The sequence below is a fragment of the Sparus aurata genome, chromosome 22, assembly GCF_900880675.1.
Source record: "Sparus aurata chromosome 22, fSpaAur1.1, whole genome shotgun sequence".
Lineage (NCBI taxonomy): Eukaryota > Metazoa > Chordata > Actinopteri > Spariformes > Sparidae > Sparus > Sparus aurata.
Genome location: NC_044208.1, coordinates 5846153 through 5865245, shown reverse-complemented (window position 1 = coordinate 5865245; position 19093 = coordinate 5846153). Strand labels below are relative to the sequence as shown.

The 19093-nt window shown below is 43.1% G+C and overlaps 1 protein-coding gene across 1 annotated transcript in view; it reads left to right on the top strand.

Annotated features, from left to right (window-relative positions):
• Positions 1-19093, top strand: part of tnfrsf21 (tumor necrosis factor receptor superfamily, member 21) — a 51645-nt gene that overhangs the window by 6915 nt on the left and 25637 nt on the right. Inside the window, exons 2-3 of the mRNA XM_030405971.1 lie at positions 5104-5812; positions 10607-11194. Of these exons, the coding sequence (XP_030261831.1) occupies positions 5104-5812; positions 10607-11194 (1297 nt within the window). The remainder of the gene's footprint in view (positions 1-5103; positions 5813-10606; positions 11195-19093) is intronic.

Here is a 19093-nt window from a genome sequence, read left to right as displayed (position 1 = left end):
GCAGCCGTCGCAGTAATGATCCTCTTTGGTTTGAAACTGTAGCACAGCTGGGTAGGCTCGATGAAGAGATGTTGTTTTTCACTCACTTTCTTTTGACTGTCCTGCCCTCAATTTACTTCATATATCACAACACCCCATGAGCTATGTGATAGTGGAGGGTTGACACATGCAGACTCAGACTCATATCTAGACTGACACAAATGATTGTGGCATGTAGATACTGGATAAAGTAACAGTAAATGTGTGTAACTTAATATGGACAAGACTCTTTTTAAGGCTAGTGATTAATAATTAACACTGTGTGAGAGGTGAGTATAGGTTTCCAGCTGGTCAGTATGCGACTGGAAATGTTATAGCTAGCTTTGTGTCAATGCAGACATCACTAGGTGTATGATAAAGAAAAGAAAACCACCACTAACGCCACCCATTTTCGGTTTAAAAGGCGTTGTTTTGGACGGATCACACAAACGACATATGATCTGTTTATTCTTGTCTTTTATAGGTGCTGGTAGGCAGATGTTTTTTATTCTTTGAGCAGAGCCAGGCTGGCTGTTTGCCCCTGCTTCCAGTCAGTAAATTAAGCTAACCACCTGCTAGCAGTAGCTTCACGTTTAGCGTACAGACACGAGAGTGGTAATGCATCTCCTCTTATCACCTGTTTAGTTACTGGTTGCTGATGAAAGCCTGAGGATTCCCTTATATTTGCTTCCAGAGTTCTAGTCTCTCATAAATCTACTGTAGATAGTGATGAATATTTACAGGAATATGGTAAATCCCACGAATTGTGACCTTGTAATATCTAGTTACAGCCAATGAGTTGCGTTGATGAGATCTTATTTTCTAAGGCAACAGCAAAAACACTTCAAACATAAATGAAGTAGGTCACTGATAATCAGAAATCAGAATCAACAGTACTTCATTGATCTCTAAAGAGGAGCAATGGTTATCGAGTGTGGATAACCAATCCATTTACATCTCCTTGTCTCATAGTGCATCACAGAACCGTAGATTACGAGTGCTGGATGGGCATCTGTAACTGTGTTCATCCAAATGGACTAATGGGGAAGAATGAAAAACAGCCGTAACACAACCAGTTTTCTCAAACACTCAGACATAAAATACTCCAGCTGACAGCCCACAGGTGTCCCTGTGCTAAGCTGCGGCCCGGTGAACAATGCTGAAAAAAACTGGCCCACACTTGATCCTCGAATCAAACACTTTTTTATCTGAAAATACAGTGTGAACGCTGAATCGGCCATCGCTAGAAATGCAGAAATTGCCTCACATTGTCTTACCAAAGGATTTGAACCGCTGATCTTGTGGTCCGGCGCCTGGACATGAGCTCTGTGGTCCGACCTCTTTACCACTGTCCTGTCAGCGCTTCACATTTACATGTAATAACATTGACAGACTGAACAACGCATCCTGTTTTTTTTTAACTTCAACACAACTATGACTTGCCACCGTATGACGATATCCAAAATCTAAGACGAGCTAATGTGCAGTCTTGTTTTACTACAAAGATGCACTATATTGATGTGTTTTCTCTCTAAACAGATACTGATACTTAAAATACTTGTTTTTAAAGTGTCATCTTGACGTCTGCACTACAGCATTGTGTTTTCATGAACATGCAGATGTAGTTGAGGGCTTCAGACTTTAGAATGAGCAATAAAGGACTTTTCTATGACAGTGTTTACTAATAGTAAAAAAAAAAAAAGAGTTATTACGCTCTTTTCTCTTGACTCTCAGGAGATGCTTGGTATTTTTTAATGAGCCTGCTTCCCCAGACATAGCAAAAATCAGCACCGTGGGTAACGGCATCCAAAGCAATCAGAAAGTTCCTGTTTAATACCACAGCATGCCGTCTGCTCAACAGCTTCACATTAAATAGTGAGTGATACACCTCAATTATGGTAATGTTCAGTGCATGCCGTTCCAATAATAAAGTTCTACAAACAAGCAGAAAGAACCACGGGGGGACCATCCTTTGTCCTGTAACAAGCAGAATGTTCCCATTTACGGCTGCTCGTGTTCTCTACTCTACCAATGTCTCACTTTGAACATTGATGTGAATGAATGCATTGATGTTACTGACGCAACAGAGTTATGAGCCGCATGTCGAGAACATGCTCTGATGTTTATGGATGAGGTTCTGGGAAAGAAAACAAAGAATGAATGGGTGGTTTGGTGAAAGGGCACTGGAGTGGTGAAAGAAAGGACAGCACTATTCTTATTAGCACCAATCATAAAAACCAGCTTGTGTTCCGTTGACAGTTTAATTGACAGAGGTTTGTGGGAAATTAGTTCTTGGACCCTGCTATCCTCGTGGAAGTCTTGAAAAACCTAATTTTCTCAGCTGATTGTGCAGGGGATGTCCAAATAATCTGGCCCTGTGGCCGTGGATGTCCGACATTCACGTGCGTCATCAGCAAAATTCCCCCTTCACTGCATCACTTCAAACCCGCCAGCCACTGTTTGTTCTGCATACACACACACACAAGCCGCTAATCTCCATTCACAATTGTGTGAAAAAACACAACACACTTAAACACACATTTCTGCACACAGATCCACGTTTTGTCCGGCCTGTCTCCGTCCATGTCTGTGTTTCTTTCTTGCTGTCTCTCGCTGCGTGCTTTTCTCAATCCTTCTCTCCCTGCTTTTTTATTTTACATTTTTAAATTTTTTTATGAAATATTTTATGTTGAACTAGCAACAAATGACACTTTACTTCCAGGCGTTGTTTTGTTTGGCATAGTTTGCATGTCTCTGATACTTAGGTCTTGAATCAGACTCAAGTTAAGATAAGATGAAATAAGATAATCCTTTATTAGTCCCACAACTGGGAAATGTGCAATATTGCAGCAGCAGAGGGGACAGCAGAAATAGAGAGCATCAATTAAAACAGTAGTAATGAATAGCAATACACACATACAAGTATAAAGCCATTGAAACAATATAAACAATACAAATAAGAAACAAGCACTCTACATTCCTTAACACTATAGAGAATATTTACATGCATATTGATATGCGGAAATTGCACATTGGGAAAATGAGTTTGAAGTGAATTTGGTGTGTTACTTTACTGGGAGCAGAGCTGGTTGTACAGTCAAACAGCAGCAGGGAGGAAGGACCTGCGATGTCGCTCCTTCGCACACTTATGGCTCAGCAGCCTGTCGCTGAAGGAGCTCTCCAGTGCTCTCACAGTGCCCTGCGGGGTGGGAGCCGTTCTCCACCGGGAATAATAGTTTAGCTAGAGTCAAAAAAGGTCCAAAGGATCTGAGTCTCAACAGTTTATTGTTCAACACCCAGGTACTTGTTAGAGTCTCAATATCCATTCTCTGGATATTCACCAGTGACTGCAGCTGCGGAAATCCACTTACAGCTCTTTGCATTAATCTGGACGCAGATCTGGTGGCATCGGTCCACAAAGTCCTGGGTCAGTTCTCTGTACTGTCTCTGTGTCACCCTCATCTCTGATGAGGCCGACAGGCAGAGTCATCAGAGAGCTGCTGCAGGGGGCAGTTGTCAGAGATGTACTTAAAGTCTGCAGTGTGGAGGGTGAAGAGAAAAACGAGCCAAGATGGTTCCCTGCTGCGCCCCCATACTGCAGACAACCTAATCCAACTACCAGTCTCGTGCCCCACAAGGCAGTGGTGAGGTAGTCCAGGATCCGGGATGAGAGCTCCAGCTTGTCCCACAGAAGCACAGGCTGTGCTGTGGTTATTTTTAAGACAAGACAATATTAGACTCATAAATTCTTGGCTGCGAGACATTGCAAACAAACAAAAACGGATGCCCTTAAGTTCGGGAGTATTTGAAAAGATTCGATATTTTAAAAAAAAAGAGACCATTGTGTGATAGGATGACACCGGCCGTCAACTGTTCCCAACCGACCCATGACTACTCGATAGTGATAACTGCACCACACTACACAGTCGGAGTAAGCCCATCTCTGACATCTTTTGATTGCAACTACACATCTGTTGAGCTTCGTGGCTGTACCTTGCACAGTGTGCTGGTACAAACTGTGCAAGATACACTCGCAAAAGCTGTCCACAGACAGATTTGTATCCACCTGGCAGTATATTCAAAACTGCTTCTGTGTCAGTTTCCATTACAAAAAAATGTGTCTAGGACGCAGAGACGAGCCTCACGATGTGGACACATTGTGAACACTGTTACGGCTGTTCAACACAGGAGTAAGTGAAGGATTGGAAACTGGGGCCCTGTTTAGAATTGTGGCATAGTAACTGCATAGTAAAGCTCTGTCAGTGCTCCAGCATTATTGGAGAGAGTCCTGTTGTTGTTGCTCTGAAATGACTCACTGTGTGTGTGTGTGTGTGTGTGTGTGTGCGTGTGTGTGTGCGTGCGTGTGTGTGTGTGTGTGTGTGTAACCTTAGACATGTGTGGGTTACTCCCCTAAACCCAGTGAGCTGTCGACTTCCCAGCAGAGATGAGAGGGAGCCTGGATATAAAGGAAGGACGAGTCATGTGTCCGATTAAAATCTCAGTTCTGCTCGTAAAGTCAATGTGCACTGTTAGGAACTCAACTTGGCGGGGGGTGGGGGGGGTGGGGGGGGGGTTGCAGGTTGAGTCAGGGGAGTCAGTAAATGAAATGACAGTGAATTAAATGGGTTCCTGACAGAGATACTTCCCAAAAATCTCACCAAAGCAGACTCATACACTCGGAACCCAAACAGCAGCCTTGGAAATTGGACTTCCAGGAATCCTCTTTAACCTGATACACAGCACGCTCACACTGCCTGCCTGGCCTGTCACGTCTCATGCAAAATGATAAAAGTAGAACTCTGAAATGGAAACTGGTCGGTCTGGTTGTGTGGGGCTTGCTCGTTGCTGGTCAGGAAACAGTTTTGGATGGGATGATTTCATGTTTGCGTTTTGGGGGTCCTCATTTGTGACCTGATCAGCGTACAAACCAGGGTTGGGTGATGGTGTCCCTTTCGATATCCTTCAATAGCAAACAATCATTCTGACGCTTCAGGTTCCAGTCTTGTTGAATAAAAATCGTTTATCTTTAGATACTGTCGTCAGTCTTTTGATTTCTCTAACTTCCACACTTTCCTCTCTTCTCAGCTCTTATCTACGGTGCTTGTTCAGATCTCAGCCCGGGTTTTGACCACCAGCAGCCCAGCTGACCAGCCTCTCCTTTCTCCACGCCGATATCAGCACACTGACCCAGACTCGGGAACCCAGCTGGTCTGCGACAAGTGCCCGGCAGGCACCTACGTGTCTTCGCACTGCTCCCTGACAGCTGTGAGGGAGTGCAGCCCTTGCCCTGAAGGCACCTTCACACGGGGTGAGAACGGGGTCCAGCAGTGCCATCGCTGTCGTGCTCCATGTCCTGGAGGCTTCCTAGAAAAAACGCCCTGCACGGCCATCCAAGACCGTGTCTGCACATGTCCTCCGAACAGCTTCTTGTCGGGTGATGGTGGCAGGGAGTGTAAGCCCCACTCACTGTGCCCACCAGGGACCAGGGTGAAAAAGCGGGGCAGTGGAACAGAGGACGTGGTCTGTAAGCAGTGCACCAAGGGGACTTTCTCAGACGCGGAGTCGAGTGCAATGAAGTGCCGAACCCACACAGACTGCCAAGCTCAGGGGCTGGTGCTGCTCACTCCAGGGACTAGAATCACAGATAATGTCTGTGGACCATCTCCTGCAGCCCCTTCTTCCTCATCATCTGCCTCCTTAACCACCCCACTGGTGCCTGCGCAGGCTGTGCTCGTACAGGAACCTGTGACCTCTTCATCCTCTTCATCATCACTGACTGGACCTGAACACAAAGGTGAGAACACAGATCTTGTTTCCTCACTGTTAATTTCAAAGTAGTTCATTTAAGCATTTTTACTGGGCTGAATTAGCCTTACAGGCTTTCATCTAATTATGGATGTACACAGAGATTCCCACAGAATCCGACTTTAATTGTGGAGGTGGCTGTCAGGCTGGGGTGCCATAGAGCATGCACACTCGGGACTTCCACTGACCAAGTCAGCTAACTTCAGGTGTAACGCCGAGCTTACTTGGATGGGGAGAAAATGTAATCGGGCGGCTCTTCTAGACTCTCCAAATTTTATTCGACCGGATTGCCCATATTCTGACAGAATAGCGAGTAATTTTGCGGGGCCAGTGAGGCTTTTATTACTGTTTTACAGACACGTCTTTCACAATGTTAGCTTTTGGGAAAAAGCCCCCAATGCATCGATGTAATTACACAGCTTGGCCACAAAAAAAACTGTCTTCAAGGCCTGCCGCTCTTTGTGGGGGCTTGATCTTGACGACGAGGCCAGACGTCCTCGTAGCAGAGGAACTTACGGTCAAGCCAACTGCGTTAAATAGTCCTCCTCCTCTTCTTTGTTGGTTTTACCGGCAGACTAAAAACCACACCGCTATATGGAAGTATATAACATCATGCTATTCACTGACAGTGCGCTGTCTTGAGTGAGAGAGAACGGGATGCGCGGTAACAATCTGAGAAAGGTTGAAAGTTGCATGAAACTTAAAACGGAAATTCTGGAAAAAGTATTAATGATATGAGTACACTGAATTCCGAATGTCTTAAAGTTTAAATGCAGTTTCTAGTTGATTGAATGAATAAGTGGGAAGAAGCTGCAGATGAGTAGGTTTGAAGTGTTTTCTAATTGACTACCAAGTTTCAGAGAAAGTAGGGATTATTGAAAGTTGAATAATACCCCAAAAATATAAGAAAGATGTGAAACATTTCACTGTTTAAATAGTGTTTTTAACTGAAGGCGTCAATGAGTAGATGAGAGGTTGAAATGTACAATAGCTGAATATTCTTATGTTTAAATGAAGTTTTAATGTCGGAAAATTGTGACTTTGGTGCCTCAAAACACAGCAGAATAACAATGAAAACATGCTGCATGTTTTCAGAGATTCATGGAGATTGGTAGGCATGGAAACAAACTGGGGGCAGCTCCTTATCTCAGGAATGTTACTATATGTGGTCAGGAGGAGTTATGGGTATTTCTGTCTTTCTCCATCACCCTCCGTTTGTCTTTTCCCCTCCCGCCTTACCTTTAGATCAGAGAATGTGAAATCACCTTACTTTCCTGCACTCTGTCCCCCTCCTTCCCTTGTCCTGTTCCCTGTTATTACATCGGTCTTGTCTCGGTCGGTCAGCCAGTCATTTCTCAGAATCAACCATCCATGGCCAGTATTACACCCCCCCCCCCTTTCCCATAGAGACCCTCACACCTATAATACTGTCACCACTGTTTGTGTTGGCATGGGATCGATGGCCTCTCAGCCAGTTAATCTGACCCTGTCTGTGCTGTAAGAGGGGAAGTGGGTGTGGGTGCTACGCACTCTTGACTGCTATTTTTTACCCATCTTTTACTCTCAGTGATGACGATGAAAGGGCCGTTTTGGAAGATTATCAAACCAAAATGTCTGTAACCACTTTACACAACAATAGGAGCAGCAATAAAAGCCTAACTGTATTCACTATATTTCACGTCATATAAGTCACTAGATGTAAGGGGCTTTGTTGTTACATCACACGTCTCAGAGCAACCATAGATGCAAATCAAAGGATTTGGTATGAATGTTTGAATATGCCAACTGGGTCCATGAAGAACACATAGCAGTGCCTCGTAAACAATGAGTTCCACTGGACAGGATATAGAACCGTGCCAGTAAATCCACATTCATCACAACAAAAGATGGAGAAAGAAGTGTTCAGCATAGGAGGAAAAAAGCATGAACAGAACCTCATCAGAAGTTTTGTTTTTCAAAGTATGTTGATACAGTGTGAATCTTTAGCTGGACTAACTATGTCTTGCATGTACAATCACATGTATCCCAAATCACTGATGCTCAAAAGCTGAATACTTCCACTCTGGTTGCTGGACTGCATTACATTTGAGTTTGAGTTTGAGTTTATTCACGATACCACTTCAAACATTACAATAATACAGTTGAGGTACAAAATCAATTGGGTAGAGTGAATGGGTCCCCCAAGGAAGCTAGAAAAAGCTTATAGATGGGGGCCTATGGTTCATGGAAGGGTAGTGGTACAGACAATGAAATACACAGTTACCATCTGTAACCAGATGATGATGAGCAGATGCACGCAAAGAGCACACCAACATAACATACACATACAATCATACACATACATCCCAGTAGTCCATGAGAAAACAGTTTTATATTAGATATAGGTTAATAGGAAGTGATTTTTTTAGTTGTCTTTTGAAGTTGGAGATAGAGGGCAACACCTTGAGGCCATCATCAATCCTGTTCCAGATCTGCGGCCCCCTCCAGACAACACTCATACTGGCGCGCACATGTCGGCGTCATTTTCCTGATATAAGTGGTTTGATTCTCGTTGGGTATGTGCGCTGGGGGCTGGAGATGGGAACAAGACTACTCAATCTAGAGTTCAGCCTGTTGACAATTTGAAACACAAGGCAGGTATTATGATATTCATTTAGCTCAGCCAGTCTTAGTAACTCAAAGCGGTGGAATAGAGTGTGAGTGGGGGAATTTATCTCTGACCAGGACAGAGCCCGTATGACTTTCTTTTGCAAGGATACAAGTTTTTTTAAGATGGCTGGTGAAGGTGTTGTACCATATCACATTACAGTAGTTAAGATGTGGTTCAAAGAGAGTTTTGTACAATGTGAGAAGGGCAGACAGAGGGAGGAAATGTCTGATCTTATAGAACAAGCCAACATACTTGGACAGTTTGTTTACAAGATGGTCGAAATGACATTTACAGTTGAGAGAGTCGTCAATGAGGACCCCCAGGAATTTAGTGGAATGGACTCTTTTTATATCCTGCCCATTAATTTGAATCAGGCAGTGATCACTAATTTCTTTGCTCGATTTGAATAAAATGAAATTTGTTTTGCTGACATTTAATGACAGTTTGTTACATATAAACCATTCAAACATCCCATGCAAGTCTTCTGTATTATTCTAAAATGTAAAACTTTTTGTTGCAAGCCAAACATCAGCCTAAATTTAGGATTAGACCTGCATCCGCATACCTGTCTGCTGATAAGAGGATAAGAGAGATTAACACTCATCCAAGTGACAATCCTAATAAGCAGCAGCCCATTTATGATCTAATGTCATTATACAACACCAATCCCATTAGCAGCAGCACACAGTCACAGAGCGAGCAGCAGGGAGGTGGTAGCAGCCATATTGATAATCAATAGTTAATGGTGCACTAAAGGTCCAATGGCCATTACAGTTTGTTCCCATGTCTGAAAAAGACTGTCCCTGCTGTTGTTTATTTCAAATGGGACAATCCTATTAGTCCCTTTCCCATTTCAACAGGTGACAGACTGTTGGGCTGTGAATTGTTAGTCATTTGACCAATCCCTTCTCCTATTTAAGATTATTTCAAATTATACCTACATCTGGTTAGATTGGTCCCAGTTTAAGCTTAAACAATGACTCAATAAATGGTGTTTAAAGCAATTCATTGTTTGTTGACAGTCAAATAACTGAAAGTTCAAGTGACTAAAAAGTCACTCAAACTTCTTTTTAGAAGCATCTCCCAACAGTTGTGGATGGAAATGCACATTCATTTGCATTTTCTTCTGTCAGTTTCCTGGTAGTTCGGTCATAACTGGCTCACCATTTGTATGGACAGTTCCACTGAGCATATTACATTTTAATTCTCATTTGTGTCACTTTACACTGTATAACATCAGAAATATTAGGTCTTAGGAAGTATACCAGTTAACTCCTTGTACAGGCATGGTCTTCTCTCACCTTGACTCCTGTATTGCCCCTCTGACAGGCCAGCATGTATATTGAAACCTTGCAAATGGGCTAAAATGTGTAGGATTGATATTAAGTCACTGAAGCTTGTCTATTTCAGCTCCAGGTTTCACAACGATCAGGCAATGAACATCAGCTAGTCCTGTGAGACAGAAAATCTTGATCCAATCTCCTCTCCTGCATTGTGCCCTGGTTGTAAAATAGGCTACGCACTTATGTGTTACTTTGTTTCCTGCAACCTTCTGGCACTTGTTTCAGATGGAATTCAAAATTGAGCTTTGCAGCAATTAGTGGTTTCTACCTGAACTTTTGGGGCCTGAATTGTACCTAATTCACACATGACCTATCTAAGCCAACCAGGAATGTTTTGTGAATGTCAATTCAGTTGTTAATCAAATTTAAGAGTTTGTAATTTAATTAAGTTATGTGTCTATGCTGAAAATTGGGCTGATACATGATGGTTTATCCTCAAAAATCTAGAATTGGTCTGGCTCCCGCTTACACTGCCCAAGAATGGAGGAAGTCAGCAGGAGGAGCAGATGAGTGAAAGGAGAGGCAGGAGGTTATTCCTTCTTCTGTTTGTGTGCCAGATTGCTTGCATGGATTAAAGTGTTAGGCCTCCCTCCCGTGATGCCTTCTGTTTTCATTGTCTGAGTGAAGCAAATCTCTGGAGTGAGTGAATTTAATTCCCTCTCTGTCTGTGTTGTCTCTCATCTCTTACTTCTTTACTATGTTGTCTCTTTGCTCTCTTTTTTCTCTTTCATCTCTCTTCCTCTTGCTTGCGCTATCTCTTCTCCATCGATCCTTTTGTCTCTCATCACAGGCACCTACAGCCAGTCAGCAGCTATTCAGCTGAGGGGTAACCTGGATGGGAAAGACCATCATGCAGAGGGGCTACACCTCAGCTGGCCTGGGAATCCCACCCCAACAAATCCAGATGCCTCACGGACTCCACCTTCCACAGCTCGCAAGCAACTGGTGGACCGTGAGCTCCAGCAGGGGCAATCCAGTTCTGACCCTGTGCCAGGTCCCAGCAAGAGGGCAATGGAGGGTCTTGAGGGTGCAGGGATAGAGAGGGTTGGGACAGGTATCAGCAAGGTAGCTGGGCAAGGGAGCGGTGGTGGTGGAGGAGGGGTTTCCAGCTACTACAGGCCAACTCGCAGGGGCTCCCCAAGGCCGAGCACCCATAATGACTTTGACATCAACGAGCACCTGCCCTGGATGATAGTGCTGCTGCTCCTGCTGGTGCTGGTCGTTATCGTGGTCTGCAGCGTGAAGCGGAGCTCTCGTGTGCTGAAGAAGGGCCCCATGCAGGACCCCAGCAGCATCATGGAGAAGGCAATTCAGAAGAAACCATCTGCACCTCCAACACAGGCCAAGGAGAAGTGGATCTACTACTCCAACGGACAGGGTAAGCCCACTTTTTCTTTGCTTTCCACATGGGTCGTTATAGTGAAAAATTGTGGGAAAGTGCTCCGACCCTTGGGTTGGGTGATGTCTAAGCTGGCATATGAAGAGGTCCATGGTGAAACATCATGATAAGCAATGGCATTGTTGTTGATGGTGATGAGGTAGGGTGTCTCCTCAGAGCTGCCGTAAGAGAGGGGTTGCTCACTACCTCACCACTGTAATCCCCGCTTTTTCCCCAGTGGCACTCACTGATCTCATCCAAATGAGAAAACTATGTCCTGTCACCACTGACATACATCCCTGTGTTGGGTTTAAAAGGGTCTTTGTCTCTGCATCACATGTGTACCTTAGCTGTGTACAGCCTCAGAAGCTTGGAACAAAGTTGGCGAGCTAGTTATACTGACTGACATGAGGAACCCACAAAAAAAGGTTGGTGGCCTTTCAGATCATGATGCTACAATGGTACAGGTCTCAGAAGTCGAGGACTTTGAGCCATCCCGATGGACAGAGGCATGTTCTATTGCTCCAACCCTATTCAACACACAAATTGGACAGGACTTTTAAAATGTTGTGGACCACCACAAGCTCCCAGAACAGTTGTAGAACTTCTCAGCACAGATTCTCAATGTCTCTAGAAATCTAATCTACAAAGAGATGATCTTTCATTTCATGGTTTGGTGATGATGTTGGAGATCAGGGTCCAGAGATCAAGATTGTTCCAAGATCTCTGATACGTGTTCAGTTGGGTTAGGAGTTGGTGACTTTAGATCTCACATGTCTAAAAGACTATCATCTTTCTGAAACCTCTACTCGTTTCAATCCTGGATAAACAACAACAACAAGTCATTGTGGAGTCTTGAGCAATGATAAATATTGAACCTCATACAAGGCTCAGTTGAAGTTTACATACATACTGATAAGACAGACGGTATGCCCTCAGAGAAAGTGGCTTTTCAAAGCTCTGCTGTGCTGTTTTAGTATTCTCCGGACTGCTTATATGGTGTACATCTGCAGCCAACATGGTGGGGTCATGGACTTTCAGTTGCATACTGGATGTTCCAGTCTAGTGTAATGACATGTTCTGCCCCTGAACTTTATAGAACAATCTGTTGGTGTGATCGCACCGCTGTGGGTATCCGATCTAATCAATTCTGCCCCACAGGGCATGGTCTGGAAGGCAGTGGTTACACAAGCAAGGATGTGACCCTGTTGTAGTACCACCCTGCTGTCACTCTCTACCCCCAACATGGACAAACACTCAGGTTGACTTACTGCTCTCAGGTCTTCAGTTTCCTCTTGGTGTCTCCTTCTTTTCCTCGTCTATCTCTCTTGTTCTGAGTCACTGCCCTCTTCCCTTATTTCTCTCTACTTTTATTTAAGCTCACATTCTCCTTCATTGTTGTTCTTTCACCAATTTTTTTATTTACTATGATTTTTTTTTTGCCCTTTCCCCTGCTCCAGCTTTCTTTTCTTCTTTGTATACCCTCTTGCTTATCTGTCTTTCTTTGTCTTCATTGTATCTCGTACTCTCTCTCCCCTATTTCTTTAGTGCTCACCACATAATTTGATTTCCTCTGTCTGATGCTTGTTGTTTAAATTTGGGATTTCCCATCTCTCTCGCTTACTAGTCACCCTCTATACAGCTCCCGTCTGTTGAACCTGTGGCTTTCAACAGGTAGAGTGCATTGTGCCCCACAGCTGAGTGCTTAATTTCACACTGAAAGAGACACAAACCCAGGAGACACCTCCTGTCTGAGACACTTGAATCTCCACTTTGAAACTCTGTATGAGTTGAGTGTGTGTGTGTGTGTGTGTGTGTGTGTGTGTGTGTGTGTGTGTGCCGTGATAAAGCCGGGCCACCCGCCACCCTCTCTCTGCTCCCTCAGTGCCTGACCACAGAGAACTGGAATAATCTGGTTTCAGCTGCATCAGGGTTGTTGGTTGGTTGGCAAGGCACATTAGTGGGTCAATCGGGTCTCTTACAGGGCGACAAAGACATACATAGGCAGAAGGAAATGAGGAGAGGGAGTGAGTTTTGGGGGGAGGTGGACAGGGGGAAATGTTGTGTTGTACAGTTGTTGGCTAAACTCACATGGGGCTTCCCTGCCGTTACCTAGCAACCTTTGTTCACTCAGATAATAAAGGTGCTGATGGAGAGAGGGATGGGGATAAAGTTTAGGATGAGTGCGGGTAGTTACGCAAAAAGAGATCAAACAAGCAAAAAAAACATCTTGGTTTGGGGCAGTGCTTACTGTGATTACTGTATGCAAGTACCAAATCAAAAGTACAAGTAAAGTTCCCACGAAATTTAAATCAATGTCTTTTTATTGCATATTTCTGTCTCTATAGCTCAGAGTTTCTAACTTCCTGGAAAACAATAGACAACATGTTGATGATCCTGCGCTTGGGGGTGTATAAAATATGTATAACATAAAGGATGCCAACAGATTCCTGTAGAAAAACAAAACTTTAAAACTTTATTCACTGGTTTGAGTGAAACTGGATCATATTTTCTAAAAAAAAGTAGTTCTGTTGTCCTCTGCCTGGTCGGCCTCAAATCTGAACAGATAGCTTTACTTGTTGCTAGAGTAATTGCTAACTGTTGCTAGTCGGCAGCCTCTCAACAGACACCTTGACTTAGGCCAGTACCAAGATGATTGACAGAGTTCACCAGAAGCTTCCAGCCTAAGGGAATTCAGCGGACTGCTAGCTCCATGGCTAAGGGCGTAGCGCACATTTAGCGCTGCTGGGTAGTGTAAACATCAATCAACGGGTCCCACCCCATCTGCTGGGTCACTTATAGTGATGAGAATTGTCACCAAACAACTCTGCAGTTACTCTCAGCTCTGCAGAGTGCTTTAGCATATCTCAAATTAATGTTATGGCGTTCACGATCAGCGACTTCACTGCTTGGTTCACTCTCCCTGTTCTCTTCAGCATCTTTTCAGGCAGCTGGCACAATTTCAGCAACAAAACCCCCGAAATACCAACCGTGTGCTACCAACCCAGCACCAAACAGACAGATAAAGTTAGCGACTAATGGAGCTTTTTGCAGCTAAAGAGCCAGGTGTTTATTGAGACCAAACAGAGCAGAAGGGAGAATGACTACTGAACTTGAATTCATCAGGGTGCATCAAAAATGATTTTAATTTAATACCAATAATGGTCTTTTGGATTTATAAAAAACATTTGCCTGCTAAATTTTGTCATAACTTTGTAAGTCAGTGTCTGTCCTTGGTTTACAGCTCGTTCTGTTATACCAAAGTGGCCAAAAAGGAAAAAAAAAAGGAATAAAAGGAAAATGTTGCTTAATGGTGTTTTGCCGTAATTAGAATGAGCCAGCTTAAAGAAAAAGCACTTAAAGCAGCATAATTTTCTTCAAAAAGATCCACATAACCAGAGTAATTAAACCATTAGTGGGAAAGTTGCAGCATGTACCAGCCTTTGCACTTCATGTTTCAACATAAGGCTCTGGTCCTCATAACAGATGCTTAGCTTTTACTCTGTGCAAAATTGGTTATATGTAATTGCCCTCTAAAACTCGATATGACAAAAACAATAATTTATTGTGTTTTTTGATGTGCTACCTCTTTAGTCAAGGTTTGGTTAAACTCCTTTTTAAAAGAAACCAGCGTTTTCTGATGGAAGGAATAATAACAGATTACAAATGCCAGTGTCAGACAGAACAGATTCTCTCAATCTAATCCAAACAATAATTCTCTCAGTGACAGTACTGTGGTTGAACACGTCATGTATAGAACAAAGCAATGTCATGCTACTTCTGCCTTTACATCTGAGAAAAGGCTTGGTCGTTTGCACAACCAAAAACCGAACGCTTGTCAAGAAAATGTAAACATTTTTGGGGGTTTTGGTTTGTGTGTGTTCGTGTGTGTTCTCCTGATTGGATGAGTAATCTTGTGCCCATGTGTATGTATTTACTTGGAGATGTATGTATGCACATCTAACCCAAATAGCTATTTTACACCACTATTTATTCTTTGGAACATAAAACAAAACAGCTTCTTAATCCTTCCAAGGTGCGTGGCTGGCTCCCCTTGAAGGTTGTAATGCCCCTTTACTAGAGTAGTTAAAACACACGGGCAATAAAGGAAAAAGAGAAGGGAAACGTCAAAGCACAGATCACACACAAACAGCACTTGGCATCTGCTCAGAGGCAGTCAGGAAATAGTGAAAAGTGCTACTCCTCCACAGCAGGGCTGAGTGGGGCTTTCCAGGGCCATGTTCCAGATTTTTATTGCATAGGATTTAAGAAACAAATTTGTTTATCTGAAATAAGGATACAGCAGTCAAATTAACTAAAAGGGAATCACAAAAATGTTGCATAAAGGTCATCTTGAGGCTACGGTAAGCTAACCTTGCTACTAAAACCGCATTTTCACAAGATTTCTGTCGTCACTACAAGTCGCGTCATTATATCACTTATAGTGATATATCATAGAGCTGCCTGCTTCTCAAGATTTAAAGAGAATTGTCGTAACCCTATGGAATACTTGAAAAAATGCCCATTATGGAAACATCATAATGGTCCTTTAAGAGAACATCAGATAGAGGCAGGTTGGGCTTTGTGTGGTCACCAGCCATATTATTTACAACATACTATATTTCCAAAGTAAGATGCAGATTTTAGAGGAAAACATGAAGGAAAACAACATTCTACCTGCCCACTATCCTCCCTTGTTAAACATCCACACCGTTAATGATGCCAAGCTCCACATCCAAGCCCAGCGGGGAGCCACGAGTTCGAATATACTGCGCTTTGCAGTACCAGGGTGGGCCGAGGTAGCCTGCTTTCAGTTCAGCCTGGGTTTGATTGTGAAGAGCAGGGTTTGGGGGGGTTGTTGCCGGTTTGGAGGTACACAACACGTGTTGTGCTCTCACAAAGCCACACACACATTTCACCAATTTAACGTTGTGTGTTCCCAAATTGGAATGAACTTGAGAGGACCATGTGATGTGATTAAGAGAATGGTATTTTTAAAGATGCTGACGCACACAGCGACCTGCTTCCCATCATGTTACACACAATAATAGGGTGAGACCACCTGTTGGATCCATGTTTTATTCCTCCATCATCTTAAAAAAACCTCAGTGTTGCTTAAATCAGAATCAGGAGTGTCCCAGACCTTACAGCAATATGAAATTATTCTTATATGTTTATATTCCATCTCTTTTTTCCTGACAAATCACATTGTTTGCATGATGTTTTGGACACTTATGCTACTGTGTCCTGAACGCTGTGCCATTGCAATTGTAGTCAGATCTGAAAAGTTCTTGAACTGATTAAATATCCTGAACTGAATTGCTTCAAACTGCTCAATTCTTCAAAAACCTTGTTGAAAGCTCAACATATAACAATTCCTCTGACTGAAGGTTATATTCTTCTGCAGCATTTCTGAGTGGGCAACAGAATATACATTTTAATGGCTACATCATTCCCCCACAAACCAATGAAGTGAGCCACTTCCCCAAATTAAGGAGTTCTTGGGGTCTTACTCATGAGTGACATTAAGACAACAGACAGATTGCTATGACGTCAATGATCGATTTGACAAGAGCTGACCTTGAAGACAAAGATCGTGACTTACCAATCAATCCTCAATACATTTCAAGCCTCACTTGTGGTCATGAGAGGGGGGTAATGACAACAAATGTGATTGTGGATACACTTCTTAGAGTTTTTTTCTTTTCACAGAGTGGCTGAACTTCAGAGGCTCTTGGGGATAGTATGGGGAACTCAGACATCTGGAAGAAGTTTCCAGTAGAATCTGTTCTTGTTTTGTGGCAAAAGAAGTCAATTGAAGATGTTTTGGCATCTCATGAGGTCTTGTTGATGCCTCCCTTTAGAGGTTTTCTGGCCATGTCAAACTGGAAGGGGCTGCTTGGGCAGACTCATAAATAGTCACGGCTTGATCCCCCAGGAAAAAAGCTGGAGGACATGGCCGGAGCTACCTGGCTTTGTTTGCGGCCACTGTGACCTGAATAAGAAGCAGTACATGGACAGATCAGTTATGGATGAATGCCCAAATTATCCGAGGGAATTTCCCAGTGCAACCAAAGTCAATCACTGGAATAACTAGAGCAACTGGGGGTCATCTTTCTCCAGATGTTGAGAAAGAGAAGATAATTTTACCTTGTGAATGTGAATGAGAAGGTGAGCTTTGGGTAGTGACTGAACAAATGAGATTGGGGAACAAGGGCCTCAAATGAAATTCCTAGTGGGGGTGTCTGGGCTCAGGTTTTGGGATAATGCGAGGATCTCGGACAACAGCAAAGACATCAGAATGGAACTGCTGCTCTTTCTTGTTGAGCGGAACAGTTTGAAGGGCTTTGGAGCCTCCTGGACTGGACCTTCTTGGGGAGATTTTTCAGGCAGTTCAAATTCTGAGGACCCAAGGGCAGACCCAACAAGTTGGAGGGATTACACCTTCAAGTAGAAGGGATCCTCCAAGAAGAGAGAGAGGTTGTGGCTTGGAAGGATGTCTGGGCTACCTTGCTTATCCTTCTGCTACTGTGTCTTAGACCTGGATCAGCAGTGGTACATGGATGATTGGATTGCTGCCCACTTTAACCTCCAACGCTTCCATGTACATCGAAAAATGTGAGATTGTTAAAAACACAAAAGGTCTACTGGAGCAGTTAGGAGTCAAGTACCTGTTACTTTAGCTGTAACTGCTGAGAATAAATTATCATGTTTCCTGGTATCTACTTATCTAGTTTTGCTCTGATGTTGCGAACACCAATAAGATGTCCTTATTTATGAGAATTAATAACATGTGAATGCGATACTCATTACAGAGGAGAAAGTCTTTCTTGTATGGATGCTACACTTAAATGACCTGAGGTAGACAGATGGGTTGCTGTTGATAAGCCAAACAAGGAGTTCAGACAGGGGTGGGGTTGAGTTTTTTCCTTGGTTGGTTTTGGAGTGCTATATATAATAGAGGCACAGTTGTCGAGAAAGAGTATCAGTGTGTGGGTTTTCACCACTAAATATATCCATGTGGATTATTTAAACATGCTTGATTGTTCCTTCATGTGATCTGGACATTGCAGCAGAGATTTAAAGCTATATAGACACGAAAAACACAACTTTTTATAATGACAAAGACGAAACCCAAGACTCCTGTTGGTTGTGTATGTGTATTGGGCGGCTTAGAGACAGTAGGATCAAGCAGCACCTGTTCTGGTCAGAGCTGATGTGGCTGGATAGCCTCCTCACTGTTGACATTACTGAAACTAAAACCAGCTCCATTCTCATCAAACTGCACATTGGAGAACTGTACATCTGTCTTTCTAACCATCACCACACTGATGTATTTTATTTCACCGTTCAAAGATTTCGTGACAAAATCATCACAACAGCAGATGTTTTTAGTCAGTTGGTCATTCCACCACTTTGGTCCGGACTGAAATATCTTGAAAATAGCAATTGGATGGATTTCTATGAAACTGTGACTTCTGTGATTCTCCGATTTTACTCTCTTGATATTGATTTGTATTTATTCAATACATTGGTTTAGGTCCAACTACCTGCAAAACCAATGATGTTCCCATCAGCTTTAGCTTTGTGAATGAATGTGAGCGTGGTCAAACAAACGAAAAGTAATAAAATAATTGCAAAAAGAATTACAAACATTTTGCAGTTCATGTTGTGGATTTTAACATTAAAAAAAAAAATTTCTTCTGGGTTTGTTGAGGCTTCTAAACAAAGGATCAAAAAAATGATGCAATTAGGTCAGATGGCCAAACCAAAAATTCATAATTGAAAAAGGGATATGAAGTACATTAACCTGGGAGGGCCCAGGTGAGATGTCATGGAATGACCCAAAACTAAGATGGCAACCATAGTAAACATAACCTGCTAGAAATTAGACAAACA